Source organism: Chlamydotis macqueenii, chromosome 20 (assembly GCF_036417535.1).
Source record: "Chlamydotis macqueenii isolate bChlMac1 chromosome 20, bChlMac1.mat, whole genome shotgun sequence".
Lineage (NCBI taxonomy): Eukaryota > Metazoa > Chordata > Aves > Otidiformes > Otididae > Chlamydotis > Chlamydotis macqueenii.
The window spans coordinates 11,278,317-11,304,626 of record NC_141575.1 but is presented as its reverse complement, the minus strand read 5'-3'; the positions used below and the strand labels follow the sequence as shown (position 1 = coordinate 11,304,626).

General features: G+C 58.1%; 1 protein-coding gene across 3 annotated transcripts in view; it reads right to left on the bottom strand.

Annotated features, from left to right (window-relative positions):
• Positions 1–26,310, bottom strand: part of RGS3 (regulator of G protein signaling 3) — a 67,290-nt gene that overhangs the window by 9,716 nt on the left and 31,264 nt on the right. For all 3 annotated transcript variants that reach the window (XM_086763788.1, XM_086763787.1, XM_086763784.1), the window contains 2 exons: positions 15,666–15,788; positions 221–868 (listed from right to left, as the gene is read on the bottom strand). In XM_086763788.1, coding sequence (XP_086619914.1) covers positions 221–868; positions 15,666–15,788 — 771 coding nt within the window. The remainder of the gene's footprint in view (positions 1–220; positions 869–15,665; positions 15,789–26,310) is intronic.

Here is a 26,310-nt window from a genome sequence, read left to right as displayed (position 1 = left end):
AGCACTGGCACACTGGCTCTGGGTGACATCCCCTGGGTGCTGAGCATCTCCTAGAGCTGACTGCCAGTGGCAGGGACCTTCCCGGCCCCTCAGACACCAGCTTTGCCGTGGCCATTGAGAGAGGGGCCACATGCCAGGACACCTCCACCCCAGGAGCTCCCCCATCCCCGTGGCCAAGCAGGCGCCGGCCACCCTGCAGAGCCAGCGCTGCCTCACGTACCTTCCTGTGGCCTGAGAACAGCAGGGTGAGCTGGTGGATGGAGCCGCCGTTTTTGGCGAGCTCTTTCTTCAGGGTCCTGGGGGAGGGCAGGGCCCAGTTGCCCTTGGCACCCTGGCTGTCCGAGCAGTTGAGGGTGGTGTCGGAGGTGAAGCAGTGGCTCTTGGCCTCCTGCAGCAAGCTGCCCTCGCTGTGGGTCCGGCGCCGCAGGGAGCTCTGCACACTTAGCGTGTAGACAGGCTGACAGCCCGACGTCTCTATCATGCTGCTGCGCTTCGCCTCGTTCCTCTCCAGGTAATGCTCGTCACTGTCCTCCTCCTCTTCCTCTTCATCCTCATCTTCCTCCTCCTCATCCTCCTCCTCATCCTCGCCGTCCGTGGTACCACCTGCTGTGCCCACCGCGCTCTGGCTGAAGGTGCTGTCGAGCCGCAGCTCGGGGATGATAAAGGCTGGCAGGGAGCTGGGCTGCTCCTCTCCTTTCTCGGTGGCCACTGGCTGCTTTTCTGCCAGGACAGGACCCTGAGTGGCTCCCAGAGGTTCCCGGGACTTGGTCGGAGACGGTGCCTCTGCGGCCGGAGAAGCATCACCTGCTGCCGCCTTCCTGTCCTCCGAGTGCATCTGCCCCAGCTTCTCAGCATCCGTCTCCAGCATCTGCCCAGAAGAGAAGATAAAGAAGGATGAAGGCAGAAGCACCCCAAATCTCTTGCTGGCCACTTTCCTGGGTGGCTCCTAACACCCCAATCGCAAGGCTGCCCCCAGTTCACACAGCCCTAACGGTGCTCCAGTGGGTGGGACAGCACCGTCCCCAGGTGGTGGCAGATCGCCCACTGCTCCCACAGCACCCAGTGTGGGTCCTGGTCCCTGGAGCACTGCGTTCCCTCACCAGAAGCAAGCTGGTGACTACTGGGCAGGAGTGGGATGGGGCGACCCAGCTCCAGCAACCAACAGCACCAGTGGGTTTGGAGGAAACCAGGAGGGCCGGTTGTGGGTGGCTCTGCCCAGCGGTACAGCTGGTGTGGACAGGATCAGCTCCGGCTGCGGAGGCACCGCCAGTAACAGCATCCCTACCCCGATGGCTCACCCAGTAACAGCATCCCTACCCGGACGGATCCCTCAGTAACAGCATCCCTACCCCGATGGCTCCTCCATCCCCCTGGGAGCTGCTGGCGGGGCTCAGCCCTGCAGAGATCCCCCCAAGGTCAGCAGGGAAAACCAGAAGCTCTTGCCCAGCAGCTCCAGCCCCTGCTGCAGCCCATCACCAAATGCAGGAGGGAAGCACCGGGCTCTGCTCCGCTGCAGCTTGCCCGAGCTCAGCCTCCCTGACCACCGTGCCACGCGCGGACATGGCCCTGCAAAACCACAACCAGCCCCTTTCCTTCTTTTAAGCCTTCAGGGCTGTTTTCTGCCAGCTTTCCTCTGCCGCCGGGAAAGGCCTGAGCAAACTCTGCCCTTTCAAAGGGAAAAGCCAGGAGCAGCCCAACGGAAAAAACCTCCAAGGTTTTCTTGTGAGCCAAGGGAGCCTGCAGCGAGCCCCCACTGCCAGAGCTGGGTCCTCTCTTCGTGTGATTTTCCCTGTGCACAGAGCCCACTGGAGCCAAAGGGGTAAAAGCAGCTCAGCAGGGGAGAAAGACCAGAGCAGAGCAAAGTCCTTCCTCTGGGCAGCACTTCCCGAAGCGCTGGGGTGGGACCAGCCCCAGGTCACCCAGAAAAAACATCGCTGTATCCCCACTTGAGACCCAAGCGTCTTCACAAGCTCAATGGCAACCAGAAATCTGGAGCTGAGAAAGCCCCCACCGCTGTATAAATTAATACATAATAATCCCCCAGCATTGAAAATGCTCAAGGCCAGGCTGGACGGGGCTTTGACCACCCTGACCCAGTGGAAGATGTCCCTGCCCATGGCAGGGGGGTTGGACTGGGTGATCTTTAAAGGTCCCTTCCAGCCCCACCCATTCCATGATTCCGGGATTCAGCTTCAAAAAGTGCGGTGGCTTCAGGAACCAGCCTGTTCAGCCTCATGTCCCAGCAGCAAGAGGGGCAGGCGCAGAGCGGACGGAGGCTGCATCCCCATGGGGGTCCCTGGCTTGTGACAGCAGAGCCCCACGAGCTGGCCCCTGGGACCGCCAAACCCGCTGCCAAACACCTCCTCGCCCTGCACGGGGAGCCGCTGGCCATCCCTCGGAGCTGCGCCAGCCAGCGGGCTGCCAGAGCTGCCGGGTCCCCAGGAAACACCTCGGAGGTGTTCAGGCTCTGGCTTTGGCACCATCTGCTCTGCACCAAGGAGACGGCGCAGAGATCACCCGGCAGCATCCGCAGGCACTCGTCTGAGCCAACGGGTGCAAAACATGACCAGATTTCCAAAAAAGATGCTTGGGTTCAGCCCCACAGCCAGCTGCCTCCCACCCAACATGCAGAGCAGCTCACCCCCCTCCACCTGTGCCTCGTCCTTTTTTTCCAGGCCAAAAGGGACCCCGTACACCTGCGAGCATGGAGATGACCCGCTCCATCCCCTCCAGCCTGGCTCGCCACAGGCAGTGATTTAGGATCGCCCGAACTGCCCCAGCAAGGCGGAAGACTTAAAATTCAGAGGCCACCACACCCTCAGCCCCATCTGCGCCGTCTGCCCCATCCCCGAAAGAGCTGCAGTGGGTGGGAGGCACAAAGCGGGTGCCCAGTTTACCCCGTCCTGGGGCTGCTCCACTCCTCCCACCGGAATTTCTTGTAAAAACAGAATGTTTCCAGACTTGCCGTGCAAGGCTGCCATTTGCACCAGCGTGTGTTTTAACGATGCTGTTTATGTCCCATTTGTACTGCAATCACTGTCATCATTATTTCATGAAATAATTAGAGGAAAAACCCACGCAGCCTTCAATTTGCTCCCTGCAAAGCCCTCCCCCTCCCCGGCAGCTCCCTATCTGTCCAGTCCTTCTGCTCAATATTGCCGATCGCCCGCACCAGATAAGGCCCTAGAAGGAAATGAACAGGCTCCTTTAAAATGAGAGACATTTGGGGATTAAATTAAATCCCCGCACTAATTCAATCAGAGGCTCTGCTGCTCCTCAGTGGCACGGACAGGATAGGAGCAGGAGCCTCACCACCGCGCGAGGTTTCCATCTGGGGCTGCAAGCCTCAGTGGGGCTGTGAAATCCCGTCCGCGCGGCGAGGGCCATGGCCGAGCTCTGCTAAACATCACCGGTGGCGGGGGGAAGACGGAAGGACAGTGGCAGTGACACTGCCACGGCCAGCCTGGAGGCACCAGGGTCTTCAGCCACACGTAGCCGAGGGCCACCTCGCTGTGCAAAGCTGAGCCGGGCCAGCAAGGAGAGGGCTGCAGCCAGGTTCCTCTGTCACCATCGCTGCAGCCGTGGGATGGTGGGAGGAGGCAGCAGACGGAGGCGGTGCTGGGACTGTCTGAGCAGGGAGGAGAAGGGAACATCCATCCTTCCACCTCAAGGACTCATCCAAAACATCCCGTGGTCTCGCTGGGGCATGCATCCCTCTCCCTTGGCCACCAGCTGAGGAGCCAGTGGCCCACATCTGGATCTCCGCATCCCCAACACCTTGGTCTCACTGCTCTCAACATCTGGGTCTCCTTGCCCTCAACATCTGGGTGTCCCTATCCTCAATATGCGGATTTCCGTTCTCTGGGATCTGCATCTTCCCTTCCTCATCACCTGGGTCTCCCTGTCCTGAATGGGGATAGCCATGGGGCTTTACTGCACCCTCCCTGGAGCACCCCACACCGCACCGTTCCAGTTTCTCCCTCAGACTGAGTGCCCAAGGCCCCGTGTCCCAAGAAGGGGAAGAGGAAGCAGACAGAAGAGCTGCCTCTGAGCCCCAGGAAAACTTTAGAGCAGGAGCATGATTAGTCTGAGATCAGAGCGACAGCAGCAGAGTCCCTAATAGCGCTTCCCCCATGGAAGAAGCCTCAACACATCCCAAAAAAGCCAAACATTGCCCTTCCTGCTCTAGCACCCTCAATCTCTGCACCTATACCCCCTGCCTGACTTGCTCTGCCTTTTGGCATCACTCACTGACTCAAAAGTACTCCTGAAACCAAGACAAGGGAGAAGAACCACAAATCCTCTGCTCTCCGGTCTGTAACTCAATCAGTTTTTTTCTGATTGCTGCTGCTCTGATGCCAGCACAGCAAATTTCAACAAACAGATGTGGGTTTGTGAGCGTGGCCTCGACTTCTCCAGCATTTCTTTAAATAACATGCCCTTTCTGGTGGCCCATGGCCGGGACTTCCAGCCGGGAAAACACCGGCCACAGAGACGGCACAGCTGTGAGCTGAATCCTGCACCAGCCTTCCCCCGGTGCTGCCAGCTCTCACGCTGCCAGAAGTGCTGTGCTATTTGGAATTCCATTAAATCCCCAGCTCTGGGAGGTCAGGGATTTTTTGGAGGCTCTCAGCTTCTTATTTCAAAACCTCTGCTCCTCACAGTCATGGAGCCACTGTGGCTCAAGTAAAGCCTGGACACAATAAAATTGAATTGTGGGTTGGGGCAATCCCAGGCACAAATCCAGGCTGCGTGGAGAATGCATGGAGAGCAGCCCTGAGGAGAGGGACTCGGGGGTGCTGGTGGATGAGAAGCTCAACATGAGCCGGCAATGTGCACTCACGGCCCAGAAAGCCAACGGCACCCTGGGCTGCATCCCCAGCAGCGTGGGCAGCAGGGCGAGGGAGGGGATTCTGCCCCTCTGCTCTGCCCTGGTGAGACCCCCCTGCAGCGCTGCGTCCAGCTCTGGAGCCCCCAACATCAGAAGGACGTGGAGCTGTTGGAGAGGGTCCAGAGGAGGCCACGCAGATGCTGAGAGGGTTGGAGCCCCTCTGCTGTGAGGCCAGGCTGGGAGAGCTGGGGCTGTTCAGCCTGGAGAAGAGGAGGCTCCGGGGAGACCTGAGAGCGGCTCCCAGTGCCTAAAGGGGGCTGCAGGAAAGGTGGGGAGAGACTGTTCAGCAGGGCCTGGTGTGACAGGACGAGGGGTCATGGGTTTAAAACAGAGGGAGGGAGACTTAAACTGGATTTAAGGAAGAAATTTTTTACAGTGAGGGTGGTGGAGCAGTGGCCCAGGTTGCCCAGAGAGGCGGTGGATGCCCCATCCCTGGAAACATTCCAGGCCAGGTTGGCCGGGGCTCTGAGCAACCTGATGTGGTTGGGGATGTCCCTGCTCCTGGCAGGGGGGTTGGACGGGGTGGCCTTGAAAGGTCCCTTCCCACCCAAACCCTTCTGTGATTGTGTGATTCTATGAATTCAGCCTTTTCTGGCTCCTGCCATGGATGCTCAGATTTTGCAATGTCCCTCTTTCTCTTGCAGAAATCCTGGGGAAGAGGAGGCTAAACACTCCTGGGAGAACCGCAGTACCCAGCACCCAGGCAGCTCCTCAGCCAAAATCAGGGACTGGGAAAAGCAGGAAAGTCCCCACACTGTTGGACACGGAGCTGAGCAGGAGAGCGAAGGACACGTTGCTTTGACTGCGCTCTTACCCCGGGGGGAGTCAATGGACCTCCAGAGACACTGCTGGAGACGCTGCTCTCGTGGGCTGTGCCCTGACCATGGCAGCCCCACCCTCCATGAGCCCCACGGGGGAACCTGCTGACCTTAAATCTACCTTGGCTCAGAGGTGCTTCACCTGTCCCCAAAACTTGGTGGGAACAAGACCGAGTCCCTCTCCAGGGGGATTCTGGGGAAGGTGCAGCCAGCTCCACTGCCGGCAGTGCGTCCCACGTGCGGAGGTAACATCCCTCCCCCGGGCAGGCGGGATGCGGGGAAAACGGCGCCTACATCAACTGGGAAACATCAACATTTCCAAAGTAGGTTTTTACTGAAGTGCAAGGAAAAAATTACAATTTCAGTTCTTAGCACAGGACAAACTGTGTTCGCAGTCCTAACTGGCCCAGTGAAATGCCACCAAAACCGCTGATGATGAGACTTCAAAAGTGACCACGAAGGACCGAGTAAGCACATGGCTACAGGGAGCAGCATCTAACACACAGCATGGGGCGGAGAGGAAGAAAACAGAGCCAGAAACACCAAGCACAACTATCAAACTTGGGGAAATTTTCATGGGAGTGATTTTGAAAGTGCTTACAAGGAGTATCCTCCGCTCCTTGCCCTCCTTGAGCTGCAGTGGCTCTGTGGGGCCGGCCAGAGCCAAGGGCTCATTGCACCGCAGGGCTTTCCACCTCTGCTTCCTTACTGAACGGATGAATAATTGATAACAAGCAATTAGCACAACAGCAAAAGCAAGCGCGCGTGGATAAACCCAAAGCTCAGGATCCAGCAGCGCAGCGGGGCAGGGTGGCGAGGGTGGATGTTCGCCTCCGATGAGCCACCTGTGGGGGTGAGAATGGTCATACCGCCCAAAAAACCCTGGGCTGGAAACGTCCGACAGCCCTGGAAGGAGAAGCCCTCCTCTGCAGAGGAAACAATCCCGTGGCAGCAGCCTGCGCTAATCCCATTACCCCGTTACTGTCATTCCCAACGGATCGCCCTGCAGCGGCGCCTGGCCGGGGTATCGCCCAGCCCCACCACCGCCGCCGCGCTCCGCGCCTCTCCCCAGAGCTGCTCCGCTCCCTGCAACGACAGCGGCGAACGGGAGGGGAGGCTTAACAGAGGGCAACAGCCGTACCCGTGGCGGAGGGCGTGCAGGAGGAAGCCAGGCCTGCAGGTGTAGCTTGCCCCCTGTGTTTGAGATCAGCTGCTGAAGGTGTCAGCAAACACCCTGGGACAAAGCTTCCCAACCCCCCGTACTGCGGCCAGCAGCTGGAGTTACCGCCCCGAACCGCCAGCCCCAAACCACAGCCACCCCGGCAGCCCCAGCGCTGCACCCCGACCTGTTCCCTGCCCACCGCCCTCCATCCCCTCCGGCGCTATGAGCCCTTGCACAGCTCTGATCTCAGTGGTAAGGGCTGAATTTACCAGTCTGTCCCCAGTGCCGGTGAACAGAGGGTCTCCAAAAGGCTGTAAAAGCCCCCGAGCAGAACATCCACGTTGGCAGCACACCGCAACGTCGCTCCCGCAGCGAAAGCCAGCCGATGCAGATGGCACAGCCGCACACAGCCCAAATTCACAAGGGAACCTCAAAATGTCCCCGTCACTACAAATGCCCTCTCATCCCCCAGACGCTGCTCGTTCCCAGCCCTTCAGACCCAGCCCGGAGCGAACAAAGCCGGGCAGGAGCCACAGGTTCCCCGGGAGACAACAGGGTCCAGCCCAGCACAGGGGTGCGGGAGGACCAGCGCGGGGAGCGGACGGCTTTGATCTCAAAGGACATCGGCGCCGCACTGTGTCCTCGACCCACGGCCGGATCCCACCTGGCAAAGGGTACAGCCCACAGGCCGCGAACTTGGAAAGTAAAACCTACCAAACCCGGGCTCTCAGTCGCATCCCAGCTGCACGGGCCGAGCGAGCGGCATCTCTCTCCGGCGGCCCCAGCCCCGACACGTGCCCGCAGCCGCGGCTTGGCAGACGCTAGCACAGCACTCAGCTGTGCCTCTGCCGTTATCGATGTCCGCGTCAAGCGGCAGCTGAAGCCGCCCCAGCCGCTCCCTCGCGCCCCTCGTGCTATTTACGGCTCTGCCAGCGATGCCTGGAGGCACTGTCACCTGCTGGTAAGGGGACGGCCGCTCTGCCTTGGGGAAGAGCGATGCATCACCCTGAAACCGCCGCGCTCGTTCTGCAGCTCCCCTTCTCCTGCCCTGTCCTGCCCCCGAGCGACACCAAGCCGCAGACCGATTCCAGCGCTTCCTCCTAAATGAAACTCCGCTGCAGGTTCACAGCTGGGTTTTTTTTTTCCCAAACTACTTTCCGTGGCAAAGCTCTGAAGTGGGAGATGCTCTGCAGCCTGGCGCTTTGCCCCCTGCGCTGCAACGCCCTATGAGTGGCTCTGCCCACGCGGGCAGGGACAGGGAGAAAAACACGCAGGAGGGTGTATGGTCTTCATCTGGGGAACACCGGCACACGACTGTGCCCCTTCCCCTCTCCTGCAAGGGCCAGCGACACCCCCACACGACTGCCTTGGCTGGTCATGTGCCCTCCTGGTGCGACGCTTTACTGACTGACCCTGCCTGCGCCGGCAAAGGGAGCCAGGCCCGGTGGGTTTTGGCCCTGGTCCCTCCGTGAGGCCACCTGCCCGGCTGCAGGTCCATGGGACATGGGCACGCAGCCCAGGGATGTCACCGCACCGGGGGTGCCCAGCTGCCCCTCAGACTCGGAGCATCCCCAGCCCAGGGTCCCTGGCCCCTCTCAGCTGGGAGTAAACCCAGCCCCCATCCAAACCTGCAGGCACCCACCGCGCTGCAGCCAGCGTTTTGGCCATGCAGCTCGAGTTTGCCCAAGCTGGGCACCAGCTTCTGCCTGCAAACCTCAACCTGGGTAGCCCGGCTCACAGGGTGAGCGCGGTGGGATCTGGTGCTGGAGGCCAGCGAGAGGATGTCGGGGTCATAAATATCCCTGGCAGGAAAAAAGCAGAGGAGTGGGAAACGGGGAGGAAGGAGAGGACCCCATCATTGGCACTCAGCCCACCAGAAGCAACCACCGAGAGAAGAGGACCCGGCAGAGCAGCTCTGCCGGTGGCTGGCACCAACAGGGCCACAGCCAGAGCTGCGCACGGAACGGAGGAACCCCCAGCGGTACCAACACCGACGCTGCTGGCTCCAAAGCCAAATGCAACCCTCCGGCAATCACGCTGTTGAGCCTTGCCCTGCCGCTCCATCAGGAAGGGGCTCATCACAGAGCAGGACGCCAAGCCTCACGGAGGGATGAAGCCATGTCTTCCCAGCCCACCCCACTCTGGGCACCCAGAGGCCCCCAGCATTTTGAACACATCCTTTGGCTTCACAAACATATCAGGGTTCGAGGAACTTTCACAAGGATGTACTTGAACTTGCCTTCCGAGTCTGCCCAACCACACGCTCACAGCCCCCGCCGTGCCAGGAGGGAAGAGCATCGGCAGCTCCCCGGAACAGGAGACATCTGGGCCCAGGAGAGGAGCGCTCCAGCTGAGTGGACGGTGCCAGCCCCGCCTGGCACGGGCACCGTCCCCCTTTGCAGGCAGCGCTTGCACGAAGCATCGCCAGTGCCTTCACCAAACCCCAGCAGCTCTGCCTCAAACCACCCAGCCTGCACTTTTGACCGCTCTGCACAAATGATCTCAACACTGCTTATCCCCCGGCTGCCAGCGCGCTCGCTCTGACCGGCGAGAAAGGGACCTGCAAGGGTTTAAAAATGCCTCTGGCTGTGACAAAGGTGCCGGCGGCTGCTCACGCCGCTGCTGTACCGTGCCCTCCTTGGGCGGATGCGGGAAGGATCACTGGTGCTGCTGGCCGTGACTGGGAGAACACTGCACAGCGCCTGAGAAACAGGAGCCCGTGTTTGCTGGAGGGGAGAGGCCCGCTTTCCGAATGGCGTGAGTCCAGCTAAGCAAATGAACAAATAAAGCCGGACCTGCGGCTCTCAGCTGCCCCGTCTGCTCCGCCACCCCTCCCTGCTCGCTCCGGGCACATGTGTGCCTTGGGACCCCCGGGAGCCAGCAGCACCGGGGCCAAGCGAGCGGCTGCCCTGGGCTGGCAGCCCCAGGCCTCTCCGTGCCACTCGGGCCAGCACCAAGAGTGGGCAGGGCTGGAAACCAAGTCTGATGGAGCCGGGGCTTAGTGCCAGGGGAGATGCCAAAAAGCCCAGTATCCCAGCCCAGCATCCTGTCCACCCCACGCAAACAGCCAGGCCAACTCGAGCCTCCCTGGGCCTTGTGCTGCACCCCTCCGCTCCGGCCTGGAAGCCAGCTGACGCGCACGAAGGGAACGACAGGGTGACAGATCGGCCCCAGGACACCTCAGCGCTCACCTGCGCTGCAGGGAATGAAGCCGGGCTCCTTACACTCACAAGGGACGTTTGGGACATGCTTTGGCTGCAAAATCACCCCACACAGCCTTTGATGCCCTGTTTGCATCTGGGGCTTGCTCCCATGAAAAAGGGTACAAACCCAGCAGGAACGCAGCGCAGGATGGATCAATCCGGGGCGGCTCAAACTGCATTTCCCTCTTTTGTGTCTGCAGCTCCCTCACACCTACTGCTGTCTCTTAACTCCTGTCTCAGCTGAATTAAAGCCGACACATTGCCCTCCTCTCGGCCCATCAGGTGCCAAGGCTGAGGTCCGCGTGTCAGCGTGCATCGAGGTCGCCAGTGTGGATGCGAGGTCCCACTCGCTCTGATGCACAGGGACCGCTGGCAGGGGCGGTTTCCTCCAGGTAATTACGTGGAGGGAGCTGAACGGGAGCTTGACTCACAGGGAAAAGTGTCTCCAGTCCCGCAGCCTCCCGAATCCACGGCGTTACCAGAGCCGCCTTTGGCCATCCTCAGTAACGAGTTTTTCCGGCCCCGGGCAAGAGCTTGGCTGGCACAGAACACCACACTTATTGCCTTGCTTTTGTAACCTGGCTCGTAAGCACTGCCAGCTGATGCTTTAACCCTTACTGGGGCAGAGGAAACCTCAAGGCTTTCTCCTCCGTTTGAGCACCCCGACAGCACGAGGTGCCGGGAGGGTCTGCGGCTGGGGTCAGCTTGGCCCCCCGGGTGCTGTTGTGATGTGCTTGCGCCCTGCCCAGCCCCTCACATTGGCATTGTGGAAGAACAGCAGGCTCTGACGGAGCTCCAGCTCTCCTGGACCCTTGGCCGTGCCCTGCCCGGCCTGTCTCACAGCGGCAGGCGAGCGGGACTTTGCGAAGCCAAGCTGGCACAGACGGAGCAGCAGGTTCTCAGCCCAAAATGGAAGGACGTTGGGCCAAAACCAAAGCGAGAAGGTGCAAATCCCTCCCCTCCTTCGCCATCAGACAGCCGATTGTGTTCTGACTACACTGCCACTGAGTGAAGCGCCCCGGTCAGAGAGATTCACCCCACTTGTCCCCAGCCCAAGTGTTTGGCACAGCCACCCAAACGCCAGTGGCCCCCTGGCCGTGCCAGCTCAAGAGGGTACATCCAAGGGAAGGTCTGGGAGATGAGCCAGCGTAAGGAGAGAGGGTGTTGCTGAAGGCAGGGAGGTGTTGGGGAACAGGGATTGCAGAGGAATCACAGCGTGGTGGGTGCCTGGGGCGCAGCAGGGTGCTGGGGGTGAGGAAGAGGAGGCCAGGCATGGGGCAGGAGAGGGGTCACCCACGCTCACCCCTCCCCATGCCACCACTGCCTGCAGCTCGGCCGCAGCAGCCCTCCCCACGCCACCGCTGCAGCCCTGGTTTCAATCATCCCTCGATTACACATTGTTTGCTTTTGTTGACAGCACATTTACTTGCACTTGTCAAGCACGCTGTAAATAGTGAGAGAAACAGCCCTGCCCTTCCTGACCAGAGGAATGGCCAGGAAGGGGCCGGCCGGTCCCTCCCGGCCGCGCACCCGCCGCCGGCTCATTCCCAGCACCGGAGCCAGCGCTGCCAGGAAGGGCTGGGGTGCAGGATAGATCCACGCCTGCTCACATCGTCAGCAGCTATGGGAGAAAGACTGGCAGTCGGGCTTTGAAAAGCGCTGAGGATCCACCAGCTCCCACAGACTCCCGCGGCCCAAAGTCCACACCACAAAGTGTCCGTAATTATTTAGCTTAAGGATAATCTACATCTTTCAGATACAGCCAGCCATCATCTCCGAGGTACTCTCAGGTCACGGAGGCAGAGGGAAGAGTAATCAGCCGTTCTGAGTGTGGAAGACACAAAGAAACAAGCAGTGAGAATCAGGCGGTCGCAGGAGGTTCGTTACATGCAGGGTGTTGTGCCGCTGATCTCCCTGCCCGCCACACCAGCTGGAGCAGCTCCAGCCCCCGGCGCCTCGTCCTTGCCCCCGCTCCGCCGTTTGCCGTCTCTTCAATCATGCTAATGCAATTCATCGCGCGGCTGGGCTGGAAACAAGACCGGCGCAGCCACGCAAGGTTAAAAACAGCACCGTGCTCTGCGCAGACGGGCATTATTCGGCCCAAGGAGGCAGCCTTGCTAACTCGATTAGCTCCTAAAGCCGCTCTCGCTATAATCGCATTGCCGCTGCTGCCGTTCCCCACCAGCCCCAGCCCACCTCCAGGCTCCACGCCTCCCCCTTTCCGGACGTTTTTCACCAAGCTGGGTCACCCTGCTGATGGGTTGTACAGATCCTTGCTCAGCACAGCCAAAGGGCAGGGAGCAGCCTCCCCAGGCAGACCTGGACCCGAGGATGAGAGTGAGGAAGGCTCTGCAGATGGAGAAAAAACCCACAGAACAACTCCTGTGACCGGCTGCAGCTGGCAGGATGGGTTCATCACCCAGTGAAGTCCAGGGAAATCTTACAGTGGTAGCAGAGAAGTCACCGGAGCCCCACTTCCACCACGTCCCCTGACACCAGGGTTGGAGAGCTGGCCCACACGGGCAGCCACAGCTATCCCCAGAGCTCCTCCTGCACTGACTCTGGCAGGGAAAGCCCACTGGGACCATCACAGCTGTATCCCTCATGGCTTTCTCTTCCTGCATCTCCAGGAGTGGATGCTGCACACACCGTATGCTCATGTCCCCCAGAAACTAGCAGCTTTGCTCTAAAAACAGTTGCTCTGAAGGCAGCGGCCGTGTCAACGCAGGCTCCGTACAGGACACATCCTCCAGCCTTGCCGCTGTCCTCCCGGGGGACGTTCCTGGAGGCGGTGACAGCCCCGCAGAGCCACGGCCCTGAGCCGAAGGACCTTCCTGCCCTGAGCGCTGCCCTACCTGGGGGCCTTGAAAAACAAGAGGTGCCATCCCAAAGCCCAAAATTTGTCTGATTTCCCACAGCTCTAAGAAGTTTGCACCATGCAATCTTCCTGCATCAGTTTGGCCGGTCCAGCCCGTCCTCTCCAGATGTGCCCATCCTGCTGGGGATCCCCTGCCCCATCTGCTCTGGGAAGGACTGGGGGCAGCACTAACAGCAGCGTTAACATGCTGAAAGCAGAGTTGTTCCCAGCTCCCATGCTGGCACGCAAGGAGCTGCTCTCTGCTCAGACAGTGTCCCTTTCTCTGGCTCAGCATACAGCTGGCACATCTCTGCCTGGCACCAAGGCTGCACCGGCCCCTCGCTCCCATCGCTCGGCACAGCTCACACACCCTCGGCTGGCCTCCGGCCGCAGGGAGCTGCCTCTTGCCACGCTGGAGCAGTTTTGAAGGCTTTACAAATCAGATTCTTATCTGGAGCAGAAACCAGCTGTGCAGAGGCTGGTATTTCCAGCTTAATTTGTCTGTTCGCAGAGTACAGACACCGTTCTGTTTCGTTAAATAGCCCTGCTATCAAATGACTTGTAAGCAACAAGCAAAGCTAACGGATCACTTCGCCCTTGCAGCAACTGATTTTCCCAGCTCCTGCCTCCCGCCGCACCGGCATCCCTGAGGACGTCTTCCCAACAAACCAGCAGTGGTGCAGACTGGTCACAGCCCTGACTACAGCTTGCCCACCCTGCTCCAAGCTTGCACGCCCGCCAAGCATCCTGGCCTGACCGCTCAGGAGCCACAGCCTCACGCAGGGCTGCTCCTCCTTCCCCTTCTTGCACTTCAGGATGAGGTTTGCTTTAGAACTGCAGCCTGGGCAGTTTTTACCTTGCTGGGATGGGAAAGGGTGCTATGAACTCAGTCGAGTGCCTGGTGGTTGCTCTCGTGCTCCTTTTCTCCCTCCCAGCCCCGCATCCCACCAGTGGGGTTCCCACCAGCTTTGGCAAGCCAAACAACATCTTCTCACAACCTCTGAGGGCCCACACTGGCTCTCCACTGCACGCAAGGAGCTCTCTCTTGACTTGTGAGGCACAGAAAAGCCTTAGAAAGGTTTGTGTTGTCTTCTGGGGTATTTTTTCACCTGTCCAGTAGCCAGGCCCCTTCAACAGAATCAGAATGTTTCCAGGGATGGGGCATCCACCACCTCTCTTGGCAACCTGGGACAGTGCTCCACCACCCTCAGTGTGAAAATAGCACAGGGAGGACGCTCTCTAGGGCTTTGCTCTGAGCCAAAGAGCCAAAACCAGGATAATCCCGCACCCTTCCATGAACACAGTCTGGAGTGGGGAGGGTGAACAGCAATATCATCCAAAAAACCCCAACGGTCTTAGAGCAACAGTCCCAGCTGAGAGCAGAGCCGTGCCAAACCCCCAGCAGCAGCCCCATTACACACACACCCACCCCCCCACACACACCAAGCGGCCTGGGACCCCCTGCCCGGGCACTGCGTCGTGCCAGCAAGACATGTCACAGGAAAACAAGAGACGTGGCATCATCTTGTCACCTGACTGAACTAACTGCCCTGGGCTCTTTGTATTTCTAGAGCTTTGGTTGCTAACCAGGTTCTCAGGCTTTTTATGCTGTTGCTATTTTAGTACGTCCGAAACGTGCAGGAAGAGGAATCCGGAGGCTCTGTCTCCTGCGGAGATGTTTGCGCTGACCTAGTTTGGGATGCTGCAGAGCAAAAGCCACGTCGCTCTGCTTCCAGACGCGGGCGGCAGCGCAGTCCCCTGCTCCCACTGTTGCCCGCGTGTACTGTGAGAGCGAGTCGCCTGCCTTTGGGCCAGACCGGACCGCGCACCAAGGCTGTACCCACGTGTCAACATGGGGCAGGAGCTGTTCCACCGCCACGCACCAGCCAAGGCGGGGTATCGGGGTGGTTTTACCCCGAGACTCCCATCTGCCTCACCTAAAGCTCTTGCTGCACTCAGCACAGTGAGTTTCTCAACTCCCAGAGCAGCGGGTCACCCACCAAGGGTCCAAACCCAACCCTGGGGGACGAGATGACTCCAGCAGAGATGGCCACTGTCCCAGACAACTCCTTGGTGGCAGCCCCAGCCCCGAAGCCAGGCAGATGGGAGATGTTAACTGCAACCACGCAGGGCAGGCGTGCCCAACACATGCATTTCCCTTGCCAGTACTGCTGAGACAGTGCTCTCGGGCTTTTCAGTGTGGGAAGAGAGGTGGTGCTGCCTTGCTAAGTAGGAAAAACAGCACTCATAAAGTGACCTTTCTGTGCTTTGAGGCCATCCCTAGGGTCCAGATCAAACACTTGAGCCCATCTGAGTGCACAGAAGGGGCACGTCTCCACACCGCTGCTCCCATGACCTCAATCTTTTAATCAGGACCCAGAGATGACAGCCAGAACCTCTCCCTCTGGATTCAGCCCTGCCCTGGAGCTGAGCTCTCAGGGAAGGCTGTACGCTGGGTTGTGTGCCCTCAGCTGTCCAAATACAGATGCTGGGAGGCGTCAGAAGCAGCCTGGAGTCTGCCTCTACTCAGGTCAGGGGATGCAAATGCAATAACTGCTTCCCTGAGCCGAGCGGGAAGCGGCAGATGCAGCAGTGCCTGAACAAAAACTCGCTCCTCACCTGGCCCAAAAACAGCCTCCGGAGCTGCTCACCGGCTAGGAGCATCACCCCCGCCACGGGCAGAGCCCCACGACACTCTGAGCAGGGTTTCTGAGCTCCTGCGCGGGTCACTTACCTTGTTCTCCGTAGGAGCTGACGCCGGATGTTGCTGCTTGGTGATGTTCTCAGCCAGACACCAGCAGATCCTCTTCTTCTGCTCCTGGGAGTAAGCCTCCAAACTTAATAAGCACTCCGACTTCTGACGTAAAGGAAACACAGGCAGGGAGAAGGTCATTAGCTGCGTGTCCTAGGCCCTGGCTTTGTTTGCAAACTACTTGCTTCCAACACACAGTGTCAGGCGAATGGAAGTACAACGGGGGAGCTCGCACCAGTGTCCTGCGCCCTGGGCACCAGAAAGCAAAACAGATGGGAAATGGGCTTCACGGTGCAATCTCCTCCCGACAGAGAGTGAAAGGCTGCTGCGGTGCCGAGCAGCGGACTTCTGCTTTCATAAGTGGGAGCAGAGTAGCGGGCACGGGCAGAGCCCCAGCAATTCTGCACCCAGTGCCACCACAGTGGAAACACATCTAGTAGGCTCATTTAGAGGGTGGAAATTGCTCTTTGCCGAACTGATGACACCAAGCACCTTTGGGCTGGGAGGAAGGCAGCCTCCAGACCAGCCTCGCCTGCTCTGCTCCTCGCTCAGAGCATCAGGGGCTGTTCCGACGACGGTGCTCCCGCTCCGGTCAGGCTCGGTCTGCGAGCAGCGTGCAGTGAGGAAGGAATCGAGAGAAACAACAGGAATTCGTCCCCACTGAGCCCATCTCCCCTCCTGCCCTAGCCCCTTCCCCGTGCACGCCCTCTGTGATATGGACCTGTTCCTCTCTGACGTGTTTCCTTTGGGCCAAATCCCACCCACTTAAGAAACCTTCTGACCACATTCTCTCGGCAAGCATCTCCCAGCCCTTAAACCACTTATCTCTTCTGCCAAAAATTAAGCATTAGTAACATTTGCTGCCCACTGGGATTTCACAGGTCTTGCTTTAAAAAGGGTCCAGAAATGCCCATGGGGATCATCTCCCTCTGTGGCCAGATAGGGAAAAAAAAAAAAAAAAAAAAAAAAAAGAGTCTTCCACTAAAGGGCATGAAAAAGCTTTTCATTTCCCCCTAGGATTTCCTTCCAGAAGGGCAGGTCTCCGCTAGCCTGTTTTTCCCAGGGCGGTCAGAGAGAACTAAGGAACTCACAGCTTTGTGACTCCAGAGACACAACACAACCCAAAGGGGAAATGCTTTTGAGTCACACCATTTAAAACACTGTTTTCATTGGCTGCTAATTCATTCATGGTTAATCCAAAACCCCTCCTAAAGCAGTAAATAAACCAGCCTCCCACATCACCTCCAGAAAAAGAGATCTCTTGTTCAGCCCTCTGCCCCTCCGAGGAGCCTGCCAGGGAAGAGAAGGGGAGATCTTTCTAATGTCTGCACACCACCACATCTATTCCTGCGGCAGAGACGGGCTTAAACATTGGGAATGCAGGCTCAGCCTTCCTGAGCACTGTCAGAATGGAACAGAGTTTTGTGGCTCAGGGACACGGGGTGGTAGGGCTCCCCTTGCCCCCAGATCCTGAGTGGCAGTGATGCTCTGAGCATCCCACGGAGCATCGCGGTGCTCTTTCCCAGCACAGATGGCTCAGTCTTTCCCAGTCCCATGCCAGCTGTACCACTGCGACATTCCTAGGAAGGAAGTTAACCGTTCCTGCTTTCAGAGGAGGGGACAGGTACCCACCCGCCAGGCTGGAAATGGGGGCTGGCATTTCCCTGCCCTGCTCTTGGGGCCAGAAGGGAATGACAGCAAGGGCTCAGCTGACTCTAAAAGACAACAGTGCAGCTGCCCAGCGCCCGCGGCAATGCCGGGACTACCGCACACTCCCATCCCCACCGAGCTTCCGCAGCTCCCCTGGAGCGAGGCTCAAAGCAATTCCAAGGGTGTCTCATCTCCCCTTGCCCGTGGCAGACCCCGGCTCCGCAGCCCCTTGCCGATTCAGTTACAGCCCCCATCTCTTCGCCTGAACTCAGCACAAAGGCTGAATTCAGCTCAGGCCACACAGAGCAAACTGCCTCTCCCTCCTGCTCCCTCAGCGAGCCAGAGACCCCCCAGCCCCAGCAGCCTGGGAATACTAAAGCCAGGAGACGAGGTTGTCCTCTGGTCCAAAAGTTGGAGGAGCAAGTCTACCGCCCCAACACGTGTCCTGGGCACTGCGGGCAAGGCCGAGGGCAACACGAACATGCAAAATTGCGTTTATCCCATCTGTACCTATTTTACTACAATTTCTGTGCTCCAGCAGTGAGATCTCAGCACTTTATTCCTTCACAGTGATATTTAACCTCTCCAACACACAGTTCCCAAGGGAAGAGCTCTCTTTCTCCCTTTTCCATCAACCTGCTCCCCCTAAATAATGTGCAACTGGGCTGGGGCCAGCGCCAGCCCAACCCGCAGGGGCTGAGCATCCCCTGGCTGCCTCTGAAGCACAGGCTCCTGCTTGCAAAAAGTCCTTTGGGACCCAGCCAGACGGAGGGCAGACGTGTGAAGGACGGGCTGTTCGATGGGATAAAGCTCTACTGGTGACACGTGTCCCTGGAGCCCAGCCCCGGCCAGGGGACCGAGCCGCCCAGCTCAGGACCCCCGCGCACCGGGGAGGCTGGCTAACGCCGGGGCTGCGCCGCGCCCCACGCACGCTGCCGCACTCAGGGCTCGCTCTGGGAACCAGCCTCCCCGCTATTGTTTTCATTCAGGGAGGCTGCCGCCGCGCCTGCCAATATTTACAAAGAGAAAACAGGGTTTAATCTCACAGCGCTGGGAACGGAGGATGCAGATGGCGTGAAGGGGGCGGTTGCGACCAGATAAAGTGAGTGACTAAAGTGGCTGCCAGTTGCTTTCTCACTGCCTTCACCCCGCTATTTTGAAAAACATGTTATTGCAGGTGCGGCGTGCCAGCTGGCGCGGGAGCCTCCGGGGAGCCCACAGCCCCGGGGCAGCGCTGGACCCAGCACGAGCCCTGGTGCGGGAGCACAGGGCCTGTCTGCAGAGGGGGACCCAGAGCAGCCAGCGCAAGCCCCAGACACAGCAGGACAAGGCCCCTTTTGCTCATGGGAAAGGCCCACACCTGCAGATGCTCCCCCAGCCCCACGGCACGCAGGAGCACAGGGAGGTGACAGGCAAGGGGTCTGGTCAGGCAGAGCTCCTGGTTACCCCATCAGACACCAGCCAAAGAGGGACTGTTGGCTCTGTAGCCCATCCATCAGCCGAGGACCTCCTGGAGAACGGCACCACATTCCAGGCAGGGCCCCCAGGCCCCACGTGCCAAGACCGCAGACTGCGGAGGTGCCCCTCTGCGCAGGACCCAGCACAACACCCTCCAGTTCACAGCTGTGGCTCTACGTGACTCTGCAAAGCCAAAATAGTGACAACAAGCTAGACTCAGCCTGACCCCTCCAGCGCCTTGCGCTCAGTGACCAGCCCAGCGCGGGGCTGCTCTCATCTCGCTGCTAGCAGACCTGCTCGCATGGGGTGGTCAGGTCCTTGGGTCGACGTTCTCCCCCCAGATCAGGGGGACGCACTTCTGCTCCTTTCCCCGGGCTGTGCTCTTCTGCGGGGTCTATGGCAAAGGGGTTCAGGGCCGGGGCTCGCAGCCCAGCTCAGCTCTGCCCGGCCCCCGGCCCCAAATGTTCAGAGTGTTGGTCGGTGGCCAAACACAGCAGAGATCCCGGAGGGGAAGTACCTCGGAAACGGGCTCCAGACTACAATAGCTTTTAAATCACAGAGCAAACCTTCCACTGGCGAAACAGCAAGCCCTGGGAATATCCTGTGCACAAAACACGGGCAAACGCTCGCTGGCTCTTTCATGACCCAGGGAGCCAGGGCTGATGAGAAAGTTCAGTTTGCTCCCGTGCTAAGCGGGGCTGGGGGTACTGTGGGGGACCACGTCTCTTCCTGTGGTTTTTGGACTGCTGGGCACACTGGTGGTGCCCAAAAAACAAACACTGGCAGTAACAGCAGGGGCCCTACTGAAAGCTGGGATGACCAAAAGGTGACAGGATCTCATGGGTGCTTGAGCAGGGGATGTGTATGGAGTTGCCGTTTGCAGGGCACAGCGATCGCTGCAGAGGAGCGTGGCTCATTGCTGTGTGGCTTGTTCTCAGGCCAAGGGGGCTCCACAGATGAAGGTGAAGGATAGATCCTTCCTTGTGATGCCATGGGCTGGTCCCTAGGAAATGGGTTCTCATCATCCTACAGACACCCATGGATCAGGAGAGGCACCGAGACAGCAAAGCAGAGCTGGTACTTCATGGTGCAGAGTCACCCGTGGCTCCAGCTCACCCCAGGCCAGTCAGATCCTGATGCACTTAGGTGCTGCTGCTGCTACTAAGAAGGGAGAAGATGGAGGAGCAATGCCACGGGAGCACTGCATCGTGGCACAGGCTGGAGGACGTGAAGCCTCCAGGAGGAAAAGCCAGCCTGAGGAACATTTTCCACCCACTTTGGAGTGGCCAACGAGGACCCAGGACTCGATCTGTTTTTGCAGACCTGCAAGCTGTCCTGAACTTGGGGGCTCATTAGATAAGAGCCTTGACAGGAATCCCCAGCCCTATGACCAGCCAGGCACGGAGCTCCCAGGCCCACAGGTTCCCATTCTGCAAACGCCCTCTCCTCCCAGGCGAGAGGGCCCGCAGCTGAGCGGCCCCGGTGACAGCAACACTGAGCCCACCCCCCCCTGCAAACACCGTCCCAGAGCTGCCTGTCCCTCTTCCCCCAGCACAGCCTCAAAGAGAGCCCACGCAGTCCCAGGGAAGAGCAGTTCCCCTCCAAAATCCCCTGCTGGTGCCTGGGCTTTTTTAAATCTCTCCCGTGCTGTAACCGCATCACATCAGCTCTTATTTTTTGCCAACATCTGGGAAATGTGACCACAGAATTAAAGCTTGGGAAAATAACAAAGAACTGCTCCAAAAAGCACATTTTGTGGTCATCCCAAAACTGCGATTCAGGTTGAACTGCGTAGAGAGTCACAAATCCAGGGAAGCAGAGTGCCCCTGTTTATCTGTTTCTCCGACTGGGACATGAGCACCCCCTGCTCTGCCCGAAGAGACCTGAACTGGGAGCCCAGAGAAATGTCAGAGTAGGAACGGGTTTTTCATTTGGAAACATCTCCTGCCCACCGCCAGCAGAGCAGCTGGAGGACACAGAGTCCCCCCCAGCGCTGAAAAGGCAGAGGAACAGACTGCCGGGTCCGTCAGTGTGCTACAAGTCCATGTAGAAAGCTGGTGAGAGCAGGCAGCAAGGAGCTGTCCAGATTTTCTCAACTTGAAATCCCTAGGTATGACCGATCCCAACGCTTCTAATCTTGTCTGCGGTGCTCGCTCCACCACGGCCCAGAGACTTTCACCTTGCTGCAATACAACAAGCCCCTGTGACAAAGAACAGCCCACAAATCCGAAAAAAAAAAGTCAATTCTCTTCCTATTAGGAATTAGAGGAAATTGAGATACAATTTCAACAGAGCACATAGGCCACAGACAGACATTTATCTCTTCTGCCATCTCCCACCCTGTACACAGCCAGATGCCAGCCAACACTTGATTTTCTCGTACAAGGAACGTAAAACCCACTACACCTCCACCCTACAGCACTCTGGCATCTGCAGGGTGACCATCACTGCACAAAATTCAGGATTTTGTGTTCCGGTTAGGCTGAGGGACTCCTAAATCATTGTGTGGTTAAAGCCCTCCTGCAGCAAGTTGTGTCGGGGGCTCGAAAGGAGGGTGTAGGGAGGCGGGTGTTGGTGTCTCCTCCCAGGTAACAAGCGATAGGACGAGAGGAAATGGCCTCAAGTTGCACCAGGGCAGGTTTAGATTGGATATTAGCAAAAATTTCTTCACCAAAAGGGTTGTCAAGCACTGGAACAGGCTGCTCAAGGGCATGGTGGAGTCACCATCCCTGGAGGTGTATAAAGAACACGTAGATGGGGCACTTATGGACATGGTTTAGTGGTGGACTTGGCAGTGCTGGACGAACGGTTGGACTCAATGATCTCAAAGGTCTTTTCCAACCTAAACCATTCTATGACTCTATCAAGACATCTTGCAGGCTGCTCAAGCCCCACCAAGGAGCAGAGGGAGAAAATCACAACAGCAAAGCCCAATCCAGGGCAGCAGACCCTCTAATGCTGGGGAAAAGGGGAACAATTTCCCTTGCTTTGGCCCTCTGCCAAAACCATTCCATTTTGACTGGAAACAAATTCAACCCAAACTGCAAGTCTTCTGGCCGTCACTTGGGGTCAGAGAACAGAGGAATGGGAAAGCTGACTCAATCAGCGAACCATCTGCCTAAACGTCCTCTAGATCTGCCAGGACAGTGCCCAAAAACGCTCCTTGCAAACTCTTCCGATGAGATGCCCAGCATAGCTGACTCAAAAGCACCCAGGTGTACAATACCTGCCATGGCACAGCGTGCCCCTGAGCCTTAGAGTCCTCCGCACCGCCAGCAAACTGCTTTTCCAGCAGTCACTTCCCTGACACTTGTCCAGAGCATCGCCCATGTAGAGTTAGGATGCGCATCTCCAAGGCAAGATGAGATCAAGCACAGACCCAGGGCATTAATTTGCTCAGGGCACTAAGCGTGCTCATCGCAGCAGGCCAAGAAGCGGCTGCTGGAAAGGTTTTGTGTTGGGGCAGTTTTCCAAGAGAAACTCCAGATGAAAACTTCCAGAGAAAAAGATTAATTTTGCTAGTGCTTTCCAAATGCAAAACTCACTGAGCTATTTGATATTGAGTCAATTCGGTCTGAACATGTTGGGTTCAAATCACAAACCTCTAACAATGCAATAAAACACTGATCTGCCGTTTCCTATGAGTAGGATATTTCCGGAGCGGGAAGGGTGTGAATACAGCCCAGGACCATATTCACATCTCTGCACTGGCTCCCTGCGAGACTACTGATTCCCACCACCCAGTAAATGTTTTCTCCTGACAGGTTTTACATGGGTCATCACTGGAGCTGCATGTGCCCTGCAGGGAACAGCATGGGGGCAGAGGGGAAACGAGGCCAAATTCCCCCACTCCAAATTCTCCAGGGTGCAGAAACATGGGTCCTCTTCTCAGCCTGGAGAAGAGGAGGCTCCGGGGAGACCTGAGAGCGGCTCCCAGTGCCTAAAGGGGGCTGCAGGAAAGGTGGGGAGAGACTCTTCAGCAGGGCCTGGTGTGACAGGACGAGGGGTCATGGGTTTAAAATAGAAGGAGATAGATTCAGATTGGATACGAGGAAGAAAGTTTTTACAGTGAGGGTGGTGGAGCACTGTCCCAGGTTGCCCAGAGAGGCGGTGGATGCCCCATCCCTGGAAGCATTCCAGGCCAGGTTGGCCGGGGCTCTGAGCAACTTGATGTGGTTGGAGATGTCCCTGCTCCTGGCAGGGGTGTTGGACTGGGTGGCCTTGAAAGGTCCCTTCCCACCCAAACCATCCTGTGATTCTATGAATCAGCCCAAAGCTTTCACAGGTGGGGTCTGTCCAACTGACTTTGAACTGTTTTATTTAGATTTAAAATACTGAAGTGAAACATATGCTGGACCGAGTTTGTGTGCAGTGGCAGTACTTTTTCACATACCAGTTGGCAACAGAAAAGTTAGACAAGCTTGGTACACAGTATTCATCAGACCAAAAGCTACCACCTCCATTTCCAGAATCCCAGCCGACTTAGGTACTGGGACTATCGCAGACACCCCACGACCACCACGAGGAACAAAAACGCCAAGAATGGACAGCTCAGTCCAGAACCTTCCTCTATTTCTGCATTCCTTCCAACACCGTTTCCATTCTTTCCAACACCGATCTATATTTAGCCGTTCCCTTCCAGGAGGCCACGTGTCCCACCAGGAGCACGGCCACCTGCGCTCGGGACCTCCAAGCGCTGCCATTGACACACTGAGGAGCCGCTAAAACAAACACCCCTCTGCTCTGACCTACACCGGGCCGTAAAGATTCCTGTTTGCCGTCCGAGTGTAAATAACCAGAACGCACGGGGTTTAACCCTGCGGAGTGATTTAGACAGGACGACTGGCAGGAGCTTTTTTATGACACTCCAGTTTCCCTGAAGGTTGGGATTTTCTTTCTCGCTTAAAATAAATTAAGCAACTCACAGACACTGAAACAGACTTCTATTTCGGATCACACCAGATCCGAACGCAAAACTGTGACCTTTTGGGTCAGAACGTTACTCACAAACCTTCCGGATGAGGAGCAGGAGGAGATGGCAGCCCAAGGCCTCGGCAAAAGCTCCTCCTGCCGCAAACGCCAAGTCTGCCCGGCCCGCGGGCTCCCTTTCAACTCAACTCACAGCAGCGCTACACGCGTCACTGCTCATCGCAAGTGATTTGCGGGTAGGAAACTGCAGCACGAGAGCTCTGCCAGCCTCCCAGAGCCCATCGCGGCAGCGCAACGGATGCGCCTGCCCAGGTCACGACGACCACCAAAGCCCCAGACCCATCACCTCCACCCAGAAAGGAGCAGCCGGCAGAGCCAAGTCAGCAAAAACCTCCCGGTAGCGTAAAGCGCTGCCGCTGAGCCCAGGGATGGAGGACTTGCCACAGAGAGCAGGGCAGGGGCAGATCAGGACGGAGGGAGACCCCGCAGGGTGACATGGGATGAAAAAAAAGCCAAGTCCACACAAGCATCCCTCCCTGGTGCACCCTTAAACAAAGCTTTCTGGCTGCCACAGGACAGCCACAGGGCACTGCTTTTGCGGAGGGACACAACATCACTCCCACAGCCAGGGCGGAGGCTGAGGAGCTCACACTGCCAGGACGCCACGCTGGGCTGGCCCAGAGCCCCCCACCCCAGCCCCACGTGCCACCGCAACAGCAGACTGCTGCTTCACTGGGCCTGAATCCCAGCTCTCGTCTGACAGCCGGCCATGCCTTGAATCCACCCACCACACAAAAATAACAAAAGAACCTGAACACCCCAAACTGATGCTCCCGGGAGCCCAGCGAGGCACCAAAGCCCCCTGCAAGGCCTCTGTGTGCAGCCAGCCTGCAGGAATGGCTTTGGGGGGACCATCCCCTCCCTCCCACGGGCGGCCAAGACTTAAAAGCTACTGGTGACACCTCCACAACCCTGGGACTAAAGCTTTGCTCCTAAGAAGAAAAGAGGGATGACCTGACGGTGACTCTCTCAGCCTCCCTGCAGGGAGAAGATGCTCAAGTGCTCCCAGGCTGACTGCCACGACAGCATCCCATCATTTAAGAAGAGCCCGTCTCCACTCGCCCGAGGTCTGCCTCCACCCAGAACAGCTCGCTAAGCCACACGACCCCGGCGCTGCAGAAGTGGGAGGTTTCTGCTCCCAGGCTTTAACCACAGCCCCCGTCCCCACAGCCTGCTCACCCGCTCCCCGCGGCTCCCAGCGCTGCAGGCCACCGATTCCCAGAAGAGCGGCCGTGGGGAAGCTGGGACAACACCGTCCTGCCCTGGCTGGCTGCTGACTCACAGGCACATCCCCCCCTGTGCCTCAGCTTCCCCTTTTGACCCCAAATCGCCCGAGCGTCTGACAAGACTCACAGCTGGAAGCGTGCTGTTCCCTCAGCCTTGAAGCCGACTGTTTCTATCCACGCTGTGCCCATGGTGGACACGTAAAAAGCCACCTTCTCCCTTCCTTGCAGGAAAGACCCAGCCAAACCACACGGCTGGAGAGCCATCGCCCCCAGGCAGGTCTCGCGTCAGCCTGGTCTGTCCAGCTTGGCACAGACCACCAGCCTCAAAGCAATCGCGTGGGGTCCGGGAGGGAACGTCCCGCTGGGCAGGACGCCATCTTTGAGCCATGGGCTGGCACAGCGCGGGGGGCGAGCAGCTGCTCCTGGGGCAAGTGGCAGACCTGCCTGTCACCACGGGTCGGGAAGCTCCGGCTCCAAAATACCTCAGGAGGACAGGAGGAAGAACAATGGGTTTGCAGAGTCCCGTAAGCACGGCCAGCCCAGACCTACCGTTCTCTGTGAGGGAGTGTACATGCAGTAAAGTGTTTCACGTTTTCTATCCAACTGCTACACTGCAACTGCAACGGACACCACAGATCTTGGTCACCAGAGCTGCCAGAGCCGTTGAAAGCCATCAGAAGAAAGCTAAGCACTTCGTTACATCTTGAAAGAGATGATTCTTCCCCTCCCACTATCTCATGAAATGCAGCCAGTTCTCTTTCAGTCATTTCTACACCTAAGTTCTAACTTTAAGGTCACACATTTTCCAAATGCATGAGAAAACACAGGAGTGCCCGTCCCGCTGCTGGGATGTCGCTGACAAACACCCATCGCAGCCGTTCCGAGTCACAGCCCAGGAGGAGCCGGGCAGGGACACCCCACGCAAGCCTGACGTGACACTGGGACACGCACTGAGCAAACCCCGGAGGCAGCTCCTGCCCGGCCGCCCCAGGAAGAAATAGAGGAGACAAGGAAGGAAGAAGAGGGAAACATCAGAGAAGGCGTCAGCCCGTGGTTCCACAGCAAGACGTGCTTTGGCCCAAATCCCAGCCAACCCAGGTGAACAACTTTCATTCTGAGCGTTTTCACCCAACTTTCACAATAGCTTATTATTATGTCACACTGCTGCTGAGCAATGTTTGCCGTTCTCCTCTGCACCCTGGGGATCTTTCCCAGATCCAAACTTCCACCCGTGAAAATACAAGGCCTTGAAATCAGGAAGACAGTAAAGTCACTTGAAAAGGAACAGAAAAGCCACAGCATTC